The sequence below is a fragment of the Saccopteryx leptura genome, chromosome 11 (assembly GCF_036850995.1).
Source record: "Saccopteryx leptura isolate mSacLep1 chromosome 11, mSacLep1_pri_phased_curated, whole genome shotgun sequence".
NCBI lineage: Eukaryota > Metazoa > Chordata > Mammalia > Chiroptera > Emballonuridae > Saccopteryx > Saccopteryx leptura.
The window spans coordinates 17,333,918-17,358,691 of NC_089513.1; the positions used below are offsets into that span (position 1 = coordinate 17,333,918).

General features: G+C 39.5%; 1 protein-coding gene across 1 annotated transcript in view; it reads right to left on the reverse strand.

Annotated features, from left to right (window-relative positions):
* Positions 1–3,712: 3,712 nt before the first annotated feature.
* The window catches only part of DCC (DCC netrin 1 receptor), a 1,139,534-nt gene continuing 1,118,472 nt past the window's right edge, over positions 3,713–24,774 (reverse strand). The window contains exons 28-29 of the mRNA XM_066352289.1: positions 11,029–11,171; positions 3,713–4,064 (exon numbers count right to left, since the gene is read on the reverse strand). Coding sequence (XP_066208386.1) covers positions 3,975–4,064; positions 11,029–11,171 — 233 coding nt within the window. The 3' untranslated portion in view covers positions 3,713–3,974. The remainder of the gene's footprint in view (positions 4,065–11,028; positions 11,172–24,774) is intronic.

The following is a 24,774-nucleotide window of genomic DNA, read 5'->3' on the forward strand; positions in this document are numbered from 1 at the left end:
GCTGATGTGGGTGTGCTGTTTGGTCTCCTATAGAACCTCACTGACCAGGAAATACTCAGGCATTTCTTTACAGAATCAGTACCTTTTGGAAACAGGTATTTGGATAGCAAGTTTCACGAAAGCATGGGATCACATGATTTTCCATGGAATGGACTGTTTTACAAAACAGCTATCTGTGATTTTCCAAAGTATCCAATTTAATTAAAAACATTAGAATCCAGTGGAAAGCTTTTCTGTGCATCATTAAAGTGATATCTGGAAGTTATTAGAGAAATACAAATTGTGAGTAAAGTGTTGCTTTGAAAAGAATTTTAAAAAGAGAGAGAGAGAGCAGATTTGTGTGTGTGATCAGCTTTTGCAGTTCCAGAATGTTTTGGGCTCTGTACTTGCTGTGTGTGGTTATGAACATGCTAGGATACGAGCCTCTGGCCTTCGGGGCAGTCTGCGGTTGCATAAAGTACACTGGTTGAAGGAAGAAAAGCAGTCTTGTTCTACGTATGTTTTAAAGTTCAGATGATTTCTTTTTCTAAAAACACACCTAAAACTAAGGAACTGTTCTTTTCTCTCTTTCTCTCAAGGGCCAGGAATCGACATTTTAAAAATTGTAAAAAATATGAGTCTGGGAAACAATTTTATCTAAAATGGTAAGTGATCTCTTTATAGATGCTTATTTTATTATTTTAATTTATTTTATGTATTATTTTATTTTATGTTTTGGTTGGAATTTGCCATGTGTGAGACACTCTATTACAATTGGAGAGGACCTGAAGATGTTTCTTTAAACAAAGTCAACAGATGAATCAAAAGGGTGGATAAAAATGAGCAACTGTCTTCAAGCACGGACTATAAAAGCTTCTAGAAAGAACTGTACTTAGAGACTCATTATTAGAAAAGTCAGCGAGTGCCAAGGTTTGATATGCTTCTTTTTTTCCTTTCCAGATCATTCAGTTGAGTGTGTATTTTATAATATGCACATGTAAAGTTCCGTTATTTAAATATTCTAGAAACTTACGATTATGTTCTACATCGAGGTAGCTATGACTGGTTTCTTACTGAACATGAATCACTGAGAAATATTTAACTTTTCGGCTAGAGCATCATCCAAATATACTTTATGCATTTTGAGCTATCTGCATTCTTGTGAGTTTAACAATTGCAGACATTTCTAGAGGAAAGGTAATAGCTTTTTTTATCAGTAAGAAACACAAAAGGAAAATACCAGAAAATGTTCAAGAGGCGGTCGTGCTTGACCGTTTAGTGTGGGGCAGGGGAGGCCTGAATGTGCCGTGCCAAGTGTGATTTTCTTCTGTTCCAGGGAGAAATGAGTCCCGGTGACAGCATTGCTGATGGCTGTCAAGCACCGCTCCATGGGAGTCACAGAGACTTCTGGGCTTCAAGAGCCCTGTATGTCATGAACTAGACTTACAGTAGGAGCCAAAGCGCGGTGATCTTGCGGTAGTCACAGCTTTCTTCTTGTCAAGAGAGCAGACTGGGAAGTTTGGAAGTTACCTGTAAACTTGGTCAGGCAGTTGTACACATATGTGGAACAAATTGAAACCATAGGGTAAGTCACATAAGAATCTCTTGAGAGAATTTAAATAGATACTTCTACGCATTCCCTGCTTGGAGCTAAGACTTATTAGCATGGCCCATGACAACTAAAATGAACCATTGTATTTGTTTCATGAAGAAAGTTTCAAGAGCATGCATCAGAAATATAGCTTCCACTGAAAACAATGTGTATATCCACGCATTATAAAAACACAATATTTCCTAAGGTCACTGACTTTGATTAGAAGAGTCTAGAACTTTGTGAAGATGCTCATTGTCTGGATTGTCCAGACACAGTCTACCAATTGAAGATGTGCCTTAATCCCTGAAGCCTAGGATTTGCAGCCTGTTTCCAACTAAGCATTCAGAGGATCTTCTTTGGATATCAAGCTCCTTGAGAAGATGTTCCTTGTTTGTGAGTAGAAAGGGGAAGCCATCTGAGGACCCCGAGAAGGCAAGACCAGCCTAACAAACATTTTCTTTTCTGAAGTAATGAATTCTTTCCGTAAGATTCAATATTATGTTATGAAATGCCTTGTTTTAGGTCAGTGGAGGGTTGTCTATCTAAGCACCCAGATGTTAAACAAGGGTGATCTGCCCCACAGAATAATGTTACATAGCTCTTCAGAAGGACTTCAAGAAAATCTTAGCAAACTGAACAAGCACTCTCTTTGAAGGAACAATTTCACAAATGGACCAGACTTTCTAAATGAGCAATTTGAACAAGCCCTCTCTTCTCTCTGACATCAGATTTCCTTCCCGACACAAAACTGTAAAAAAATAATCTGAATTATTACTTCTGTTACAGTGCCATTTTGCTCAAAATATTTCATTCAGGGATTTATATATAAGTACCCACCTAATAAAAGGAGCTGCTAGGTTGTAAAGATCCTATCCCTCCCATGCTCTTTGAAAATTATGACCTACTCAAGCTTGAAATCAAAGGCAGCGCTGAAAGGAATAAGTCAGCTGAAACTCTCCTATTGGGTTTTCAAGTTGCCTAACTGATAAATATGCAAACTAGCTCTTTTGGCGATTCTGCTGCATAAATGGGGATTAACTTCAAATGCAGCCCAAAACTCAGAAACTGAAAGGGTGCACTCAAAATGTTCTTAATTTCACCTAGTTCCAAATGGTAGCTAAACATGGCAATAAAAGCTTAAAATTCTAGCTCATGATGAAGATGTAGCTTTGAAAAGCAGCCACGAGAGTTACGATGGGTCAGAGGTGTTCAGTGGCTTCCTGCCCTCTGCCCCTCTCTGACTCTGGGAAGCTGGGTAGGAGGTTTCCTTGACAACGGGCCTGTTTACCCTAAGCCAGTGAGGACCCTGCTGGTGGAAGTGACATCACCCAAGAAATGTTTGAAACTGCCTTTTATTTTTCCTTCCTTTCCTCAGGGCCTGTTTTCAGGGAGCCTGCCATTCCCACAGAGGGTGACAGGGATGTTGGTCAGAAGGCCATATGATATGTGGAGCTGGCCACCATCCCCAAGGCTGGCTGCCATTGAGAACTTGGGGAGGGGTGGGGCAGAGGGGGAACTCTTCTCGCCAGAGCCCTGAGGGCGATGGCCTTGGTGAAGCTTTGAAATGTCATCACAGTGTGGTATGGCACAAAAGCCACCCAATTGAGAATGTCCTATTACGAGCTTAAGCACACGATTACCATGTATCTGCATATTGTATCATCTTTCAAGAAATGGACTGCTGCTGGCAGGGTGCCATCAGGCGCGGATTTTTATGTCCCTGTTCTCCGGACATAAACGTTAACCCAGAGTGGATTTACAAATACTTGCTAAGATGGGTGAGTTTTACAGCCACTTGCTAACATCCACCACTTAGTCAAGACGAATGACTGAGTTACAAAACACAAGCATTTTTGCTGCCTTTTGTTTGTTTCCTTATTTACTATTTTGTGCTGTCAGGAAAACATCCAATCCTTTGGTGCTATGGTGAGAAAATTCCCATGGGTGCCTTGTTTTTGTAAGTTGAAACCAAAAGAGTCAACTCGCACTGACTGGCCACGGCATGGCACAGGCTTAAATAATGCACTTGCATTTTGTAACATCAGACCTACACACAAGGAAACGGCAGGCCGCGATGGAGGGAAACACAGGCGTTAGTTATGACAGGAGATCTCCGCAGTGGTAGGACCCAGGACTACTCTAGCAGAGTCAGCTTTGACAGTACAGTGAAGGCGAATCTTCGCGTTTGCTCAGGGACCCCACTGTCGTCATGTTTGAGTTCCTGATGCTTATGAAAGAAGGGATGATAACGCCTTCTGAACTACTTCAGGATCTTCCGGACTGAATGGTTCTGATGGCCTGTACACTGATAAGAGTTCTTAGACACAGATGTGCTGTTTATGGATAATTGGTATGCCACGAAGTTCCTGGAAAATTCACCTCATCTATTTGGCAACACATGTTAAAAGGCCGAGCCTGTGATGGCATTTAGTTGCTTCATTAGCCCTTCCAAACTTGCCATTTGTTCGCTCAAATCATCCTGTTCGTACACCTAGGGAAAGAATGAGAGCGAAGAGTTAGTACAGGTAGACGGCGATGTGTTCCTTTTATGAAGATAGGGGCCACATCTTGCTGGTTCACTCTATTCTCAAGTGTGACCCAGTGGCCCACAGCTGGGGGCTGAGCTCAAAATTTAGTCATTTGCATGGAGATACTGGTAAAGGTGGTAAACAGTGGCTGTGAGTGATTGCATCCTGTTTCACCAGCTTTGTGCCTGCAATAAGGAAAAGGCTTTAGGGTAAAAAAAACCCAAAAAACAAAACCTTGTTTCAAGTCAAGTTCTAACAATCACAAGCTGCATGGTCCTAGACAAGCTAAGGAACCTCTCTGATGTTTAGTTCTCTGCTATGAAATGATGGTAATGGCTTCTGTTTCATAGGCCATTCTGAGCATCCCGTGGCATGTTTAGTGCCCATCAGTGTTCAGCGCACAGTTCACGTTCAATATGTGGGCTCCTTTTCCTTTCTGGAGGCCACTCAAGAGGATCTGAACTGATTTCACATCACCAGATTTCTTTTCTTTGTAACACAACCTAGGCACACTTTTATGTGGGGACTCGATGGGCTTTGCCTTGACCGATGAAAGTTCTGATGATTATATCAGTTTATGTGTGGCAACAGAATTCTCACTCCAAACCAGAGTCCGCTCTGTGCCTAGTTGTAAAGGGGCCCATATGGCAAGTTTTTATTGGTGGATAAAACGAAGAGGTTGAACGGCAGGGATCTTAGTGAACACGCTCTCTAAGTCTCACTCACTGTGAGTCACTAGAACCACATCATTAGTAATACTGGACTATTAGCTATCACAGAGCTCCTGGTCCCTAGCCTCAGGGATTCTGGGGCTATGGGTCTACAAAGAGTTAGAATCTCTCGATTTTTTAAAGCTTCCCAGGTAATTCTAATGGTCAGCCAATGGGAAAGACAAGGTTGCAGTGTTGATTGGAATCCCAGTTCTTTTATATACTTGGCTTTTTGAGTCTGTCTCCTTATTCATCGTGAGACTAGCAAGCTTGCCTCACTGATTATCTGGGAGGACTCAACAAGGCATTGATGGTGAGTAGTAACTGCTCAATAAGTTAGTTTCTTTTTTTCTTTCTCTACATACCCTTTGTTTTGACTAATCCAGATCAGTTAGCTCAGTCATTTGATTAAGTTATTGAGCCCAACTGAGGCCTGAATCATGATTTCCAGCTCTACACAGGCCAGGAGGTGTTAGTGCTATGGCCTGAGTCCATATTGAATCCTGCCCCTTGAACACCCTTGATCCCATGAGACCTCTGGTGGAGAGTAAGCACAATGCCACTTTGGCCCCTAAAGAAACCACTGCAATGCATGGTATTAACCATGTTGGGCATTTAGTTTATAATCTTCAGAGCTTAATAGGGATTGAAAAGTAGCCATTTGGCTCAAAAAACTGTTCTACATTTGATGAGGGAGGTTAAAGTGATTAGTTGGTAACTTCTTTCCCAAATTCTCTTTTACTTCTCTGGCTTGTTTTTCTTGAATTATCTAGCTCTCATTGTTCAATAGAGAAACTATTAGCTACCTGTAGGTATTGAATTTTTAGTTCATTAGCCTTCTTTTAAATGTTTTCTCTTGAATTATAGTCAGAGACAATCCAGAGGTTTCTAAAATGTTGCCTTTAGGCAACATCTTTTTAAATCTCTTTCATGGTACATTTTTTGGGGAAAAAAGTGTTCTCTCCAAATTTAGATTATTTTATCTTAATTTTCTGAGTTTTCTAATTCGATCACTTTTTTAGCTTCTTCCCTTATTGCACGTTTTCTCTCATTAAACTCCCTTTTTCTATTTGAAATGTCAGTTGCTTCTCTATTTCCTTCTTAAATTCCTTTATTTTTTATTTTTTCTTTTCAATCCTATATTTCTACACTATTTATAATTTTAAGTGATATGCAATGATAACTCAAAAAAACTCCTAAGAGTATAGCTTTTTGTTACTATTTTTTATTTTAAAGAATAACAATATAGTTTTATTTCCAGATATGCCAAGGTACTTCATCCCATGGAAAGGAAATACACACAGTAAGTCCTCACTTAATGTCATTGATAGGTTCTGCCAATCAATCAAATGACCATAAAAAGAATCCAATTTTACTATAGGCAAATTGATATAACCAAGGGTTTAATTTTTACAGCATCCCATCAACATTATAATGCTGAACAAAATGATGTTATTTGAGGACCTGCTGTATATATTATACATAAAAATATAATAATAGATATAAACACAGATATACTATATAGGTATGTATGTGAAGCCACACATTCTTTAGCTATCTGCTTGTATTTCTATGATTGCCTCTTAGTACCAAGAATTTTTAAATTCAACTAAATCCTAGATCCAAGATGGCAGCAGAGTAGGTGGATGCTGTACTCACCTCCACCTGGGACCAAACTGAAGTTACAACTAAACTAAAGATCAATCACCCTGAAAAACCAACTCAAGACTAAATGAAGAGGAGTCTTATAACAAGTATTCACAGAAGAGGCCACATTGGAGATCAGCAGGAAGGGTGGAGACACAAAAAGAGCTGGCCCCACTTCTACAGGGGTGGGGCTCTGGAGGTATATTTCAGTGGTGGGGAGCTCCCCCAGAGAAGTGTGGGACCTAATCCCCAAGTTAGGATCCTCAGCTCAGAGCACTAAAGCCAGAGGGAGGTGCCCACAAAACATCTGGTGGTGAAAAGCAGCAGGGTTTCTGTCTGCCAGAAAGAGACAGGAGTCCACAGAGACACGGGTACCTGTTTAACGGGCCAACACACAAAATCTCATTCGCCATAACTTATCCTGAGCTCCAGTGGAGGGAGGGCAGAGCAAACTAGAGTCGCATGAGTGTCTGGGGTTAGTGGCTCTGAAGAGACAAGTAAAGGACAGCTGCCAGGATTCCTGTGCTCGGTCATTCTCCCATACTTTGGATTCCATCTTTGTTGGGTGGTGCACTCCATTGCTTGTGCTAACAGCCTAGTAGAGAAAAGCAATTTTCCCACCCTCTGGACTCCCCCTCAGCCCACACTGCAGAGATTCGGTCCTGCTGAACAGTCGGCTACCTGGGCCAGGATATAGAGATTCGGACAGACTCAGAGGGTCTCAATGACTGAGTTGTATGGCTTTGAAGCAGGGGCCATTCTCTCCATTTTCCTGTGAACCTGACTGGTGTCTCCTCCTTATGGAAGATTCAACAGAACCACCCTCTGGGCTTTAGGCAGACCCATCCTCTGAGCTTCAGAGGCCCCACTTGCCTAACTCCTAGAGGTTCTGCATTTTCAAAGTGGGGGAAAAGTCCAGGACAGACTGAGCCCTGTGACTCTTATGGGCCACACCCACCACCTTCCCTGAAGCCTGACCGGCACTGCTCCCCCCCCCCCCCAGGGGATCCACTAGCCCCATCCTCCTGACTCTACTAGAGTCTTTCAGACTCTCTTGACTTTCACCTGACTCTTACAGGCAGCCAGAGGTGGGTCTTAGGGTGCCTTGGGACTTTTGCTGACTTGCCCCCGGATCTGGTATGGTAAAAGCCAGCCTTGGTGCACAGCTTGGTCCCTCCTGTGTACACCCAAGCCCAGCAGAGACAGCTATAAACTGTGGATTGCTCATAGGTCCAAAAAGGTTGCTGAGCAGAAAGGACTATGGGCTGCACCCAGCAGGGACCTGAGCAGCATTCTTTTTCTGCAGAATCTGGAGGCAGATATTCAGAAGGTCATGAAATTCCATGGCCTTAGAATGAGGCCAATCTTTCCCTTTGCCCATGGGTTAGGCAGGTGCCACCCCAAAATGAAGACTCCCTTAAGAGGACAACTGGCAGCACAGCTGAGCTGGGGTGGGATCAGGCAGCTTGTTCCCCTTTCGTGGGCCTATGCTACAAAAGAAAGCTACCCTGGTTTGCATCCCATGGTCATGCTGACCTCAGGAACACAGCTCTGAACTTGGACCTTCAGTGACTGAGTTGCTGAGGGAGAGATGCAGCTCGCTCTCCACACGAGGACTGGTGTAAGCACTGGTGGGGAGCTGCCTCGGTCTCTCAGGGGTGGGACATCGACAGTGTGTCCCCCTCAGTGGTGCCAGTCCAGGGTTCAAATAGGACTGGCCACTGAGCTAAGGGGAGAAGTGTGGCTCATTCCCCTCCTACAACCCAATTGGTGCCAACCCCAACAGATGGCTTTCTTCCTCTATTTGTCCAAGCTGCAGTGGCCCCATTGTGCTGAGCTTTCTCCTGCAGAGGGGACAGCTGGCTGCACCCAGCCTGCATCTGGGTGGAGCCAGAGTGGAAGAATCTGGCAGAGTCTGAGAGGTATGGCTCTGGTGTAGGAGCCACATTCTAACCTGACCCCAAGTTACAAACCTACTAGCCCTGCCATCTTGACCTGGTTCCCCTGCCCTACCAAGCTTGCACCCTGTGGAAGGATCGCCTTTCTTCATAAGACACTGGAGGAAGTCAAGGCATCCTTGGGGGTGGGAGAGCAGAGAATCTAACAAGTGGATGCTGACTTCAAGGAGCCTTGGACTTTTATTGATCTTCCCTCACTCAGCTCATAGTTCCAGGAAGCTGCTCCTGGAACACAGCCTGGCTCCTCCCAGACATACCCAGGTCCAGTAAACACAACAATGATCAGTGAATAATGTGGTGGCTCCAGATGGGTAACCCAAGGCTAGTTACACGTAACATCTGACATTGACCTGCACTGAAACTCCGTCCACAGGGGCCCCAAACCAATATCAACACCTGTGGGCTTCAAACCACATCAGAGCTTGACCAAATTAGCGCAGCCCAAGGGAGCCTCTGGCAGACATTAGGCCCTTCCAGAAATAACTCTGCCTTGGGGGGCAACCCCTGAACATCGACTCACACAGTAAATGAGGTCTATCCACATGGTCAGCTAGCCTGGTGGATAATGCTCCCACAAACAGGCCAACAGCATTCAAGACACTGCTACAACAGGAGAGAGCAATTAATCCACACAAGAATCACTTCTGAGCACCTGGCTCGGGTGGTCTAGAAGTCTGCGCCACTGAGACTCACAAAACACCCTCCTAACAAGCTTCAAAGTGATAGCAGGTCTACCCAATACACAGAGACAAACATGGAGAGGCAGAAAAAATGGAGACACAAAGAAATATGCCCCAATTGAAAAAATAAGAGAAATTATAAGAAAAATAAATGAAATGGAAACAACCAAGATATTAGATGCAGAGTTGAAAACAATGGTTTATAAGGCTGCTCAAAGAGCTTCAGGGAAGAATGGATGATCTTAGAACTTAAGATAGAATGCACTAAAAAGGACATAGAATCCATAATAAAGAACCAGTCAGAAATGACAAATACAATATCTGAAATGAAAAATGTACTAGAAAGAATCAGCAGCAGGTTAGATGAAATTGAGGCTCAAATCAGAGATTTAGAGGACAAGATAACAGTAAGAACCCAAGCAGAGCATCAGAAAGAGAAGAGAAGGAAGCTGAGAAGTCCATGAAATGTAACAATATCTGCAGTATAGGGGTACCAGAGGAAGAGATAAAGAAGGGATAGGGAACTACTAATGAGACTCGTCAAGAAAAAGGAGAGAGGACCCAAATAAATAAAAATCAGAAATGAAAGAGGAGAAGTAACAATTGACACCTCAGAAATACAAAGGACTGTGAGAAAATACTGTGAACCACTGTCTGCCAACAAGTTGGACAACCTGGGCCAAAGAGATAAATTCCTAGAAAATACAATGTTCCAAAGACTCAGCTTGAATAGACAAGTTACAACAACCAATGAAATTTAAAAAAGTCCCAACAAACAAAAGTCCTGGACCAAATGGCTTCACAGGGAAATACTACCATTCAAAGAACTGACACGTATTCTTCTCAAACTATTGCAAAAAATTCAGGAGGAGGGAAGTCTCCCAACCTGTTTTTACAAGGCCAGCATGACCCTAATCTCCAAACCAGAAAAAATACTACAAAGAAAGAAAACTATAGGTCAATATCCCTGATGAATGCAGATGCAAAAATCCTCAACAAAATACTTGTCAACCAGTTTCAGCAATACATTACAAAGATCATATACCACAATTGAGTGGGATTTATTCAGGGTTGCATGGTAGGTACAACATTCTCAAATCAATAAATGTGATACATCACATAAACAAAATGAAGGATTGTATCAACAGATGCAGGAAAAGCACTTAATAAAATCCAGCACCATTTATAATAAAAACTCTCAACAATGTGGAAATAGAGGGACTATTCCTCAAAATAAAGGCCATTTATGACAAACCCGCAACCAATATCATACACAATGGGTAAAAACAAAAGCATTTCCCCTAAGATCGAGAACAAGCCAGGAATGCCCTCTTTTTCTGACGAAGTAAGCCGATCAGAGAAGGACAAACACCATTTGATCTCACTTATACGTGGAATCTAATGAACAAATTAAACTGATTAAATAGAAACAGAGACAGAAATACACGAACAGACTGACAGCTGTCAGAGGGGAGAAGGGTTGGGGGACTGGATGATAGTAAGTGAAGGGATTAAGCAAAGAAAACCATGTATATAACATGTAGACACAGACAGCAGTGTGGTGATAGCCAGAGGGAAAAGGGGGTGGGGGAGCTGGAGGGGAGAAAGGCGGGGGTGGGGTGGGCACAGGGGGATGAAAGAGACTTTGCTTGGGGCAATGGGGACACTGTGCAGTGTGCAGATGATGTGTTACCGAGTTGCACACCTAAGCCTGCATCCCAATAAATTCCATTAAAAACGAATTTAACTAAATCCTGCATAAAATTGTCCCCTAGAGTTTATACTCTTCATATTCAAGTACAGTGACCCAGAAGAAAACAAGCAATAAGAGCAGTGACTGCAGTTATTAGAGTGCTGGTTGGATCAGACTCAACTGCACAGCACTAGTCACTGCGCCACGTGATGCAGTGGGAATTTCAGGGGCGCCCTTACATTGGCTGGGTCCTCTGTTGGTTTGTGGCTCTCTTCAGACACTTCAGGGGCCGTTGGCACAGATACAGGAAGCAAAGGTGATCTTGCCTTTCCAGCCAACCCGAGAGAGGCTGTTTTTACATGAGTCTTAGGAAGAGTAGGCCCTGAAATAGAAAACACAGAGTGATGAAAGCAATGGATAAAACAGCCTGCAGGTCCACCTCAGGCGTGGAAGCCAAATCCAGCAGGTTGGCATTGATTTTAGGTTATTGTTCATTCTGCAGCTTAGAAATGAATTCTGACACAGTGAATGGGCTCATTTTATTTCTACTGAATGAAAGACAGAGTCCGATTAGGTGTCTCCAGATGGAGCTTCACCAGTCATACGTAATTTCAAGTGAATTTCAAACCACACTATGAAAGGTTGCCTGGGAGCTCCAGACTGGGCATCATACCCTAGAAAGTACCAGGTGAGTTCATTTGGTGCCAGTCTTAGCTTTGGGCATATATAAGCCCTAAACTGTTTCATAGTACCATGGAACATTTGTGCAGTTTAAAGAAATCCTTGCTCTGGTCTACAAATGAGTATTAGATATTATAGTAAAAAAACAAAAAACAGAAACAAGTCCTCCATGGCTAACCTGAAAGAATCTCATTACTATTCTCTTTTGGAAAAAAAAAAGGAAGGTGGTATTCTATCCTGATCATTATAGTTTCTCTCAATAAAACACATTCCAATATTCATGCAAAGCATATGAGAAATTGCTGAGTTTCTTCTAGATGACATTTCTGTGTGCTATAAATAATGGCTACCTTTTCTTTTGAAGTCAAATTTTGCCTTTTGAATCCTGCTTAGCTTATAGCAATAATATAATTCTGTCCCTATAGCCTAAAATAAAAATTTTACAAAACCCAGTATACCTCAAGTACCTGAGGACTTTTGTCATTCCCAGCATTGTAACCAAGACCTAAGCATAGAAGGTACTGGATTAAATCATAAAGAAAAAGTTTGCCTCATTTCTCTTCTATCATCACTGATGATATTCAAAGTATAATGACCCTAATAGCATACCATATGTTTGAAGGGAAAAAATGTAAGTTGTTTTAATCATACTTTGGAAAACATAATTCTATTTAATAAAGCACAAATTTATTATTATTATTATTATTATTATTATTATTATTTTAGTTGAGAGAAGGAGAGATAATGAGGTAGACTCTTGCATATGCCCCATCCAGGATCCACCCAGCAACCCCAACTGGGGCCGATTCTTGAGTACTAAGATATTTTTAGCACCTGAAGCTGATGTGCTCCAACAGAGCTATCCTCACTGCCCGGGGCCATGCTCAAACCAACTGAGCCACTGGCTGTGGGAGGGAAAGGGGGAGAGAAGAGGATGTAGAGGGAGGGGGAGAAGCAGATGGTTGCTTCTCTTGTGTGCCCTGACCAGAAGTTGAACCTGAGATGTCCATACACCTGGCCGATGCTCTATCTACTGAGCAACCAGCCAGGGCCTTAAAATTATTTTACAATTGAAGAAATAGGAGGCATTTAATTATTGGGAAAGAAAGAATGCAAACTATGTAGTAGGCTCAGAATTTTCTCTATGCTAGGCAAAATCAATGATAAATCCTAACAAAAGCACCTTTTCTCATATCATCACCTCGCATGTAATTACTTCGTATTTATATCCTTTCACTCATTTCTTCAAGTTCAAGGATCAAGTCAGTAGTTGGAGTGATATATCAATAGAGAATAATCTATGTACCCTCCAAGTCCTATACAAACAGTATTAATTTAATTTGATAAATGAGGTAGTTGGGCTAAAACAAAATAGCCACATAAATTTGATCCTGACTACTATGTCACAAGTCATTTTGGGTTTGGCATATATGCTCTGTTTTTACTACCAATTTTCTCTGGTTGAACAATAGGCAAATCTCCATTCTTCCAGAGAATGTAATGCCAGCTGGTCTTCATTAGATATGAACAAACCATTTGTATATTAAACCTCTCTGTCCTTTTCTCTTTAGCCTGTGACTATAAACTTGCTTTTCCTGGAGCCAACCTAGTTGTAAACCCAAATACAAAGGCTGGCACTAAAAACCCTGGCAGAGGCAATGCCATAAAAGTCCTCCAGATGCTCTAACATGTGTAATTTACGTTAATATGGTAGAAGGTTAGTTAAGTAAGAGTAAGCACAGAGTTTAAAGACAAATGTTCACAGAGCCTTGGTAAAGCTTGAGAATGTTATCCATTGAACTTGGAGTTGCATTTTCTGAATTACTTTTATATTCCCTTCTGGAATGTTCACAGTGTTCTGCTTAAACCTGAGCTCAATTTATTGCCAGAGAAAGTGATCCCCTTCTCCTAGCATGCTCCAGGAGCCGTCTCTTCCAACCTCATGTTTAATGGAGCAGCTGCATTTTAACAACACTTCCTGTGTATCTTTTGTTTTTTTAGTTTTTTGTTACAACTTGGACTTAGGTTTCCTGGATGATGAAATAGACTTATTTTATTTATTTTAAATTTATTTAATAAATAGTTTCTGATAAATTTATATTTTAACCCTGAACCAAACACATGCAATGTGTATCTAACATATATTACAAATCAATTCATTTAATAAAGATATCTACAAAGAGAGTGACACAGGAAAAAGTAAACAATGTGAGCATAGCTGATTATGTAAGAAATTCAAACAAGCCTGCTGTGCCTGTTTTATACTAGGAAACATATAAGAATAAAGATTCTTTTAGAATTCATCACATCATTCTACATAATTTCCTAATATTTATTTCACTGCTTTTGGGCCTTTTTTTTTTTTTAGCTCTGCATGTAGAGAAATTATAGTTCTCATTATGAAAATATATTCTGATGATATATTTTCTGCCCAGGATACTAAACACTAGCATAGATCCACAGTGCATATACTGTGTCTGAAACGCTTGTATTATTACAATAAGATGCGGGTTATGCCTAAAGAGCACCATAACTCAAACCTATTAAAGAGAAGGTCATTATAATAATTGACTGTCTCCAGTGTCCCAGCACCATTTATACATTTAGAACCCACTGAGTGTTGAACCATATTGCAACACAGTGGTTTTGAAAAAGGAATTAAAGAAATTGTCTTGGTTCAAAGACCACACAATGTGTTTAAACCTCAAGTGACTGCCTTTTCCTAAGTAACATTCACACATTCAAAGAAATTTAGAATGCTAGAACCTCTTGGGCTCCTGAAGTTCATCAAATGACATTCTCTTTATTTTGTTGAAGAGCACACTGAGGTCCCTGGATATTGAGAGATTAAGGTAGAATTAATTTCAATAATATTCCCGTACAGGAGAAGAATTTAAACAGTCCCTTAGAGTTCATTATTAGCAAGGTTTGTCTAGTGTACTATGGGCCTTTAAATATTTTTTGTTTCTTTCCTTTCCTTGAATGGGGAGTTAAAGAAAAGACTGCAAGGGAAATTCCCAGGAGAGATGTATCAACAGCCAGTAAGACAACTTAGGTCTCAAAATTGCCCTTTTATAGAAGGGAACAGATGTTTTAAAACAAAGATTCTCATGAAAACATCCTGGGTTGGGAAGCTGACACTGTGATTCAGCTCTTGGGTGTGCACTAACTCTGACCTGCGCTGTGGAGTTATGTTGGCATTTGGGTCAACTCAGCATTTTTACTCTGAACCTCAGAAGCTTTAAGCTTGGACACTGGTGAAGCCTGGGTCCTGGTAGGAATGTAAACTGGTACAACCATTATGGAACAAAGTATGTGGTTCCTCAAAAAATTAAGAATAGAACTACCATATGACCCTGTAATCCCTCTACTGGGTATATACCCCCAAAACTCGAAAACATGAGTATGAAAAGATACATGTATCCCCATATTTATTTATTTATTTATTTTTATATTTTTCTGAAGCTGGAAACGGGGAGGCAGTCAGACAGATTCCCACATGTGCCCCACCTGGATCTACCCAGCATGCCCACCAGGGGGTGATGCTCTGCCCATCTGGGGCATCTCTCTGTTGTAACCAGAGCCATTCTAGCACCTAAGGCAGAGGCCATAGAGTTATCCTCAGCGCCCAGGCCAACTTTGCTTCAATGGAGCCTTGGCTGCGGGAGGGGAAGAGAGAGACAGAGAAGAAGGAGAGGGGGAAGGGTGGAGAAGCAGATGGGCTCTTCTCCTGTGTGCCCTGGCCAGGAATCAAACCCAGGACTCCTGCATGCCAGGCCAATGCTCTACCACTGAGCCAACCAGCCAGGGCACATATCCCCATATTTATTGCAGCATTGTTCATGGTGGCCAAGACATGGATGGAAACAGCCGAAATACCCTTCAATAAAGGATTGGGTAAAGAGGATGTGGTACATATATACAATGGAATACTACTCAGTCATAAGAAATGATGACATAGTATCATTTAGGACAACATGGATGGACCTTGATAACATTATACTGAGTAAAATAAATAAATCAGAAAAAACTAAGAACTGTATGATTCCATACATAGGCGGGACACAAAATTGAGACTCATGGACATAGATGAAAGTGCAGTGGTTACCAGAGGGAAGGGAAGGGTGGAGAGGAGGGGAGAGAGGGAAGGGGAGGGGCTTAAAGAGAAACAAAATATAGGGTGATGGAAGATGATTTGACTTTGGGTGAAGGGTATAGAGCATAATTGACTGTCGAATTAATGTGGAGATATTTTCTCAAAATATTTGTACTCTGGTTGACCAATATCATCCTGTTAAATTTAATTGTCTAAATAAATAATTTTTTTTTTTTTTTTTTTTTTTTTTTTTTTACAGAGAGAGAGTCAGAGAGAGAGAGAGAGAGAGATAGGGACAGACAGACAGGAAGGGAGAGAGATGAGAAGCATCAATTATTAGTTTTTCATTGCAACACCTTAGTTGTTCATTGATTGCTTTCTCATATGTGCCTTGACTACAGGCCTTCAGCAGACCAAGTAACCCCTTGCTCGAGCCAACGACCCTGGGTCCAAGCTGGTGAGCTTTGCTCAAACCAGATGAGTCCACGCTCAAGCTGGCGACCTCGGGGTCTCGAACCTCAGTCCTCTGCATACCAGTCCGATGCTCTATCCACTGCACCACCACCCGGTCAGGCTAAATAAATAAATTTTAAAAAAAGCTTACCAAGCTGTGCTTTTCCCCTCACTTAGGTACAAGCAGTTCACCGTATGTTACTGCCTCCTGTTCTGATTTTCTGTCTGCATCCTACTCTTTCACTGGTCTGTGAGGCATGCCTTCAATCCTTTACCTCATGCTGGATACCTTACCAGTGGCTTCCCAAAGGGCCAAATTCTGAATCCATTTACTATAGTATTGAAACCAAATAAATACCTTTATGTAAAACAATCAGTTTCATGGCATGGACTTTGTTCAAGATGAGGAAGCAGTGTGATCACCTGGCATTTGGAGAAGTGAGTGATGGCTGGGAGCTCGGTCCAATCTGAAGAGGACATTGGAAATAATCTTGCAGCCCCTCACCTGCTGTCCAATTGCTACTATTGAGAGACCAGTTCTCCTGAGTCCACTTCTCCTATTGAAACTTACTGCATTTTGGCTGCACCTGGGGCTTTGTCCCACGTACTCTGTTGCTATCAGGCCTTTTCTACACTGTCCTCAGAAGTAAATTTAAAAGTCACTTTGTCCTTAGAGCCCTGTCCCCTTTCTTTGTGCTCTTCTCTGTGATGGGCTCTTTTAAGGCATGGTAGCTTTTGTCATACCTGGTTGTGTTTTGAACACAGTGGAAGAGAGCTAAGAAATGAAAACAGTAACTATTAGAATAAAACATTTTCATGAAGGTATTAACCTCCTGTTCTTCAATAAGTGATAGAATTTTTGACAGCTTTTCCTATTTTTGTAGCTCTAGGAAAGAACCTACAGAGAAGACTTCATATTGACTTCTTTGCTTTAGAGAACAGCACTTACATTGATAATTGGTCTAAACATGAACAAATGAAACTAAACTTCAGTATATTTCAAAGCAATATATTGAAGCAAAAGAAGAGACAAATATTAAAAGAATCCTTTCCATGGTCCCCAATGGCTAATTTAACATAACCTTAGCCTAACCATCAAAATTCACTGTGACCACTTTCAAGTATGAAGACTTTCAGAATGTGAGCAAGAACACCCATGTCACATTCAGAGCAGAAGGTAAACACGTGAGAGATGTTCCCAATCCTGAAGACCGAACTGGTCTTATGACAAAAGGTTTATGATTTCCTATACTGTTGACTTTTTCTTCCATGATAGTAAGATGTGTGTGAGCTACACAATACATTTCAAGGACAGGATGAATGCTCAAGTTAATAGGCAGAGTCCTAGCTGAGGTCTTAGGAGATTGTCTTATTTTTGTGACTTTGGACCAATGGCCTAACTACTTTGGGTCTTGATATCTTTATATTTATAAAGGTTAAATAATTTTTTCTCTAAGCTATTAGCTATCAAAATTATATAAGGAAGAAGAATGAAGATATTCTGCCTATACTGAACTTTATGCTTGGATTTCTTTGCTCTCTTAAGAGATTAAGAAAGCATTAGTTAATCCATTGCTAAAAATGAATCCAAAGGAATCTAAGCAAGCAAATCCTTAACTCATAAATCATAATAATTAGATTTTAAACTCATGTTTTCTAGAAAAAACATGTTCTATAATTTTCTCTTAAAATTACTAGTGAAAAGCCGTAAAGACTATGGTGGTTTTGCTTTTTTTATTCCCAACTATCAACTGACAATTCAACTAGATATAAGCAGTATTCAATTACTATGAATTTAAATAATCCATGATCCATTGAAATATTTAAATTTACAAATGCTCACTCTAAAAGTGCTACAGATTTCTGCCTACCTAGGGTGCATGTTGAAGAAGTGTTTCAGGTGACCTTAGGTGAAACACATGATGTTAATAGGCTAAATAAATGGTTGACACCGATAGATAACTAATTAAATGAGCATCGCTTTGGTTTTAATGTTATTCTCCTCAGCATACCCACTAAGGGGCGTGGTGGAATACAAATGACACTGGAGCTCTGACATGGCCAGCAGTGTGCATCTGGTGTAGATGAATAGCCTCAGCAGGAATGGACTGTTTTTAGTTTATTTTCACAGTACAATTATTAAATGTGTCATTCCCTCATTAGGTACATAATATACGACTGCCAGGTGCAGACTCCTGCTAGCATCTCCCTGCAGAGTGTTCTCCCTAGTAAAATGATTCTTGGTGCGACATACTAGGTTAACCTGCAGTCATTATGAAATGAATAGATGCACCTGGGTCAAAACTGTGGCCAGTAGGTAGCATGATTTTGATTTCAGTATGAATTTTCCCAGCCTTGCCTGCTTTTTCCTATCTCCTATCTCACTTTTCATTCCTTTACCCTTACAAATTAAGTTAATATGAGTAACTTTTTGAAGAGACTTGGATTCTGCTCTCCACTCTGACCTATCCTGTGATATTACCAAACTGGATCCAATACATTAAAAAAGATAGTACATGATATATGATCAAGGGTGTTGATTCCATGGATGCAAGATTGGTTGTTACAATGTCCTCAAATTAATAACAAAGGGAAGAATACAAAATCACATGATCATATCAATAGATGCAGAAAAAACATTTCATAAAATTCAGCACCCATTTATGTTAAAAATTTTCAGCAAAGTGGAAACAGGGAACATTCCTCAATGTAATAAAAGGCCACAGCCCGCATCATACTCAAAACTACAAGCATTTTTCTTAAGATCAGGAACAAGACAGGGATGTTTACCATCACCACACTTATCCAATATGGTACTAGAAGTCTTAGGCACAGCAATCATACAAGAAGAAATAAAAGGAATCTAAATTGGAAAGGAAGAAGTAACACTATCATTATCTGCTGATGAATGGATACTGTATTTAAAGAACCCTAAAGAATCCATCAAAAAACTACTAGAACTAAATGAATTCAGTAAAGAAGCAGGATAAAAAATAAATATCAGGTGCATTTTTAAACACCTATAATGAACTATCAGAAAAGGATACTAAAAAAAAAATCCCATTTAGAATTGCAGCAAAAAATTAAATAACTATGAATAAATTTAACAGAGAGTGCAAAAGACCTGTAGCTGGAAAGTTATAAGACATGGAAGAAAGAAATTGAAGAGGGTAAAAATAAGTAGAAGAATATACACTCTTCCTGGATAGGTAAAATTAACATCATTAAAATGTTCATATTATCCTAAGCAATTCAGTAATGCAATGCAAAAGCTATCAAGATACCAATGGTATATTTAACAGAACTAGAACAATTATTCTAAAAATTTATATGGTACCACAAAAAAATTGGACTAAACACATGTTGAGAAAGAAAATGTTGGAGGAATCACACTACCTGATATCAAACTATACTACAAGCTCATAGTAATCAGAACAGCATGGTACTGGCATAAAAACAGAAATATAGATCAATGGAACAGAATAGAGAGCCCAGAAATCAATCCATGACTATATGGTCAATATTTGACAAAGGAGGCAAGAATAGACCATGAGATAAAAACAGTCTATTCAATAAATGGTGTTGGGAAAATTGGACAGATACATGCAAAAAAAATTGAAACTAGATCACCTTCTTATACCATAATAAGAATAAATTCAAAATGGATGAAAGACTTAAAGGTTGTGCTCAAAACTATAAAAATCCTAGAAGAAAACATAGGCAGTAAAATCTAGGACATTTCTCATAGCCATGTTTTTCTGATATAGTTTCTCAGGCAAGGGAAAAAAGAGAAATGATAAACAAATAGAACTACATCAAACTAAAAAGTTTTTGCGCAGCAAAGGAAACCATCATCAACAAAATGAAACGGCAATCTACTAAATGGGAGAACATATTGGCTGATAAATCTGATAAGGGTGATGGATGGAGACTTGACTTGAGGGGTGAACACACTATACAGCAGGGGCCCCCAAACATTTTACACAGGGGCCAGTTCACTGTCCCTCAGACCATTGGAGGGCCGGACTATAAAAAAACTATGAACAAATCCCTATGCACACTGCACATATCTTATTTTAAAGTAAAAAAACAAAACGGGAACAAATACAATATTTAAAATAAAGAACAAGTAAATTTAAATCAACAAACTGACCAGTATTTCAGTGGGAACTATGCTTCTCTCACTGACCACCAATGAAACAGGTGCCCCTTCTGGATGCAGTAGGGGCCGATAAATGGCCTCAGGGGCCGCATGCAGGCCGTAGTTTGGGGACCCCTGCTATACAGTGTACAGAGAAGCATTGTAGAATTGGGCATCTGAAGTCTATATCATTATGTTAATTAGTGTCACCCCAATACAGTCAATTAAAAAAAAGCATCCAGGACAAAAACATTATTTAATGCATCATTTTGTCCTTAGGACCTAGATCAGTGCCTAATTCATACAGAGTAGAGTTAACATCATACTTTGTGAACTTTGTGGAAAAAGACTAAGGCAGACAAAAGCCACAACAAACAGATGAACCTGCAGAACATTCTCACTCATAATCTTCCTGTTCCTGCTTCTTCTTGATTTAGAAACGTCATAGAATAAGAAGAGTTTCCGGAGAATCATTAACGATCATGAGAAATAAATTCATCAGGACACTTCTGTAGCTCCCTTTTCCCTTTGATGCTTCTCTGAGGTTCCCACACCATGGTGAACAAAACACCAAAAACAAACCAAAACCCAAACTACAAAATTGAATGAAACTTCTGGACAACTCTATTCTTTAATTTTCTTTCTAACTTTTTCTACCTTATCTGCAATAAGAAGCAACAGGTTCGAGCACTATTTTTTTTGTTGTTTTTTTTTTTTTTTTGATGCTCTTATTATAATTTTTTTTATTTTAATGGGGTGACATTGATAAATCAGGGTACATATGTTCAGAGAAAACATCTCTAGATTATTTTGACATTTGATTATGCTGCATTCCCATCAAAGTCCAATTGTCTTCCGTCACCTTCTAACTGGTTTTCTTTGTGCCCCTCCCCTCCCTGAACCCTCCCAATCTCCCCTCCCCCAACCTGTAACCCCCACACTCTTGTCCATGACTCTGAGTCTCATTTTTATGTCCCACCTCTGTATGGAATCATACAGTTCTTAGTTTTATCTGATTTACTTATTTTGCTCAGTATAATGTTATCAAGGTTCATCCATGTTGTTGTAAATGATCCGATGTCATCATTTCTTATGGCTGAGTAGTATTCCATAGTATATATGTACCAAAGCTATTTAATCCACTCGTCCACTGACGGACACTTGGGCTGTTTCCAGATCTTCGCTATTGTGAACAATGCTGCCATAATCATGGGGGTGCATTTCTTCTTTTCAAACAGTGCTATGGTGTTCATGGGGTATATTCCTAAAAGTGGTATAGCTGGGTCAAAAGGCAGTTCGGTTTTTAATTTCTTGAGGAATCTCCATACTGTTTTCCACAGTGGCTGCACCAGTCTGCATTCCCATCAGCAGTACAGGAGGGTAATGAGCACCATTCTAACTGGCGTGAGGTGATATCTCATTGTGGTTTTAATTTGCATTTCTCTAATGATTAGTGATGTTGAGCATTTTTGCATATGCCTATTGGCCATCTGTATGTCCTCTTTGGAGAGTGTCTATTCATTTCTTTTGCCCATTTTTGATTGGATTGTTTGTCTTCCTGGTATTGTGTTTTACAAGTTCTTTATAAATTTTGGTTATTAACCCCTTATCAGATGTACTGTCAAATATATTCTCCCATTGTGTAGTTTGTCTTTTTATTCTGTTCTTATTGTCTTTAGTTTGACATAGTCCCATTTGTTTATCCTGTATTTTATTTCACTTGCCCGTGGAGATAAATCAGCAAATATAGTGCTGCGAGAGATGTCGGAGAGCTTACTGCCTATGTTTTCTTCTAAGATACTTATGGTTTCACGGCTTACATTTAAGTCTTTCATCCATTTTGAGTTTAATTTTATGAATGGTGTAAGTTGGTGGTCTAGTTTCATTTTTTTGCAGGTAGCTGTCCAATTTTCCCAACACCATTTATTAAAGAGGCTGTCTTTACTCCATTGTATGCTCTTACCTCCTTTGTCAAATATCAGTTGTCCATAAAAGTGTGGGTTTATTTCTGGGTTCTCTATTCTGTTCCACTGATCTATATGCCTGTTCTTATGCCAGTACCAGGCTGTTTGGGGTACAATGGCCTTGTAGTATAACTTGATATCCGAAAGTGTGATACCTCCCACTTTATTCTTCCTTTTCAAGATTGATGAGGCTATTTGTGTTCTCTTTTGGTTCCATATAAAGTTTTGGAATATGTGTTCTATATCTTTGAAGGAAGTCATTGGTATTTTAATCGGTATTGCATTAAATTTATAAATTGCTTTGGGTAATATAGACATTTTAATGATGTTTATTCTTCCTAACCATGAGCACAGTATAGGCTTCCACTTGTTCCTATCTTCCCTGATTTTTTTTTATCAATGTTTTATAATTTTCTGAGTACAAGTCTTTAATTTCCCTGGTTAAATTTATTCCTAGGTAATATATTTTTTTTGTTGCAATGGTGAAGGGGATTGCTTCCTTAATTTCTCTTTCTGACATTTCATTGTTAGTGTACAAAAATGCCTCTGATTTTTGAGTATTAATTTTATATCCTGCCACCTTGCTGAATTCACTTACCAGGTTCAGTAGTTTTTTGACTGAGACTTTAGGGTTTTCTATATACAATATCATATCATCTGCAAATAATGATATTTTACCTCTTCTTTTCCAATTTGGATGCCTTTTATTTCTTTTTCTTGTCTGATTGCTGTTGTTAGGACTTCCAGAACTATGTTGAATAAGAGTGGTGAAAGGGAGCACCCCTGCCTTGTTCCTGATCTTAAGGGGATTGCTTATAATTTTTGCCCATTGAGCATGATGTTGGCTGTGGGTTTATCATAGATGGCCTTTATCATGTTGAGTTATGTTCCCTGTATTCCCACTTTACTAAGAGTTTTGATCATGAATAAGTGCTGGATTTTACCAAATGCTTTTTCTGCATCTATTGATATTATCCTGTGGTTTTTCTCCTTCCTTTTGTTTATTTGATGAAGCACATTGATTGATTTGCGAATATTGTACCAGCCTTGCCTCCCAAGAATAAATCCCACTTGATCATGTTGTATGATTTTTTTCATATATTGCTGGATCCGGTTGGCTAATATTTTGTTGAGGATTTTAGCATCTAAATTCATCAGGGATATTGGCCTATAATTTTCTTTCTTTGTGTTGTCTTTGCCTGGTTTTGGAATCAGAATTATACTCGCCTCATAAAAGGAGCTTGGAAGTCTTCCTTCCTCTTGACTTTTTGAAATAGCTTGAAAAGGATAGGAGTTAGTTCTTTGAATATTTGGTAGAATTCACTTGCGAAGCCATTAGGCCCAGGACTTTTCTTTTTTGGGAGTTTTTTGATAACTGTTTCTATCTCATTTGTTGTTATTGGTCTGTTTAGGTTTTCTAATTCTTCCATATTAATTTTTGGAAAATTATATGTTTCAAGGAATTTGTCCATTTTATCTAGGTTGTCTAGTTTTTTGGTGTATAGTTCTTCATAATATTTTTTTTTTACAATATTTTGTATTTCTGCTGTGTCAGTTGTTATTTCTCCACTCTCATTTCCAATTTTATTTATGAGTCCTCTCTCTATTTTTCTTGGTGAGTCTGGTTAAAGGTTCATTAATCTTGTTTACCATTTCATAGAACCAGCTCCTGGCTTTATTGATCCTCTGTATTGTTTCTTTAGCCTCTATGTCATTTATTTCTGCTCTGATCTTTATTATTTCCTTCCTTCTACTACCTCTGGGCTTTACTTGCTGATCTTATTCTAGTTCTTTTAGATGCAGGGTCAAGTTGTTCATTTGAGCTTTTTCTAGCTTCTTGAGGTATGCCGGTAATGCTATGAACTTCCCCCACAGGATTGCTTTTGCTGTGTCCCATAAATTTTGAGTTGATGTATACTCATTATCGTTTGTTTTTAGGAATTTTTACATTTCTTCTTTGATCTCATTGTTAACCCATTCATTATTTAATAACATACTATTTAGTTTCCAAGTGTTTGAGTATTTTTCAGTTTTTCTGTTGTGGTTGATTTGTAGTTTCATACCCTTGTGATCAGAGAAAGTGCTCAATATGATTTCAATCTTCTTAAATTTGTTGAGGCCGCTTTTGTGCCCTAACATGTGGTTTATCCTAGAGAATTTACCATGAGCACTTGAAAAGAATGTATATTCTGCTGCTTTAGGGTGAAAGGTTCTGAAGATATATATTAAATCGAGTTGATCTAGTATGTCCTTTAAGTCTGCTGTTTCTTTGTTAATTTTCTTTCTTGAGGATCTATCTAGTGATGTTAGTGGGGTATTAAAATCCCCTACTATTATAGTATTGCTGTGGATCTCACCCTTTAAATCCATCAAGGTGTACTTTATATATTTAGGTGCTTCTATATTAGGTGCGTAGATATTTATAACAATTATATCTTCCTGTTGGATTGCTTTTTTATCATTATGTAGTGACCTTCTTTATCTCTTACTATAGTCTTTGTTTTAAAGTCCATTTTGTCTGATATAAGTATTGCTACCCCAGCTTTTTTTTCATTTCCATTTGCGTGAAATATTTTTTCCCATCCTTTTATCTTCAGTCTATGTGCATCTTTTGTTTTAAGGTGTGTCTCTTGTAGACAGCATATGTATA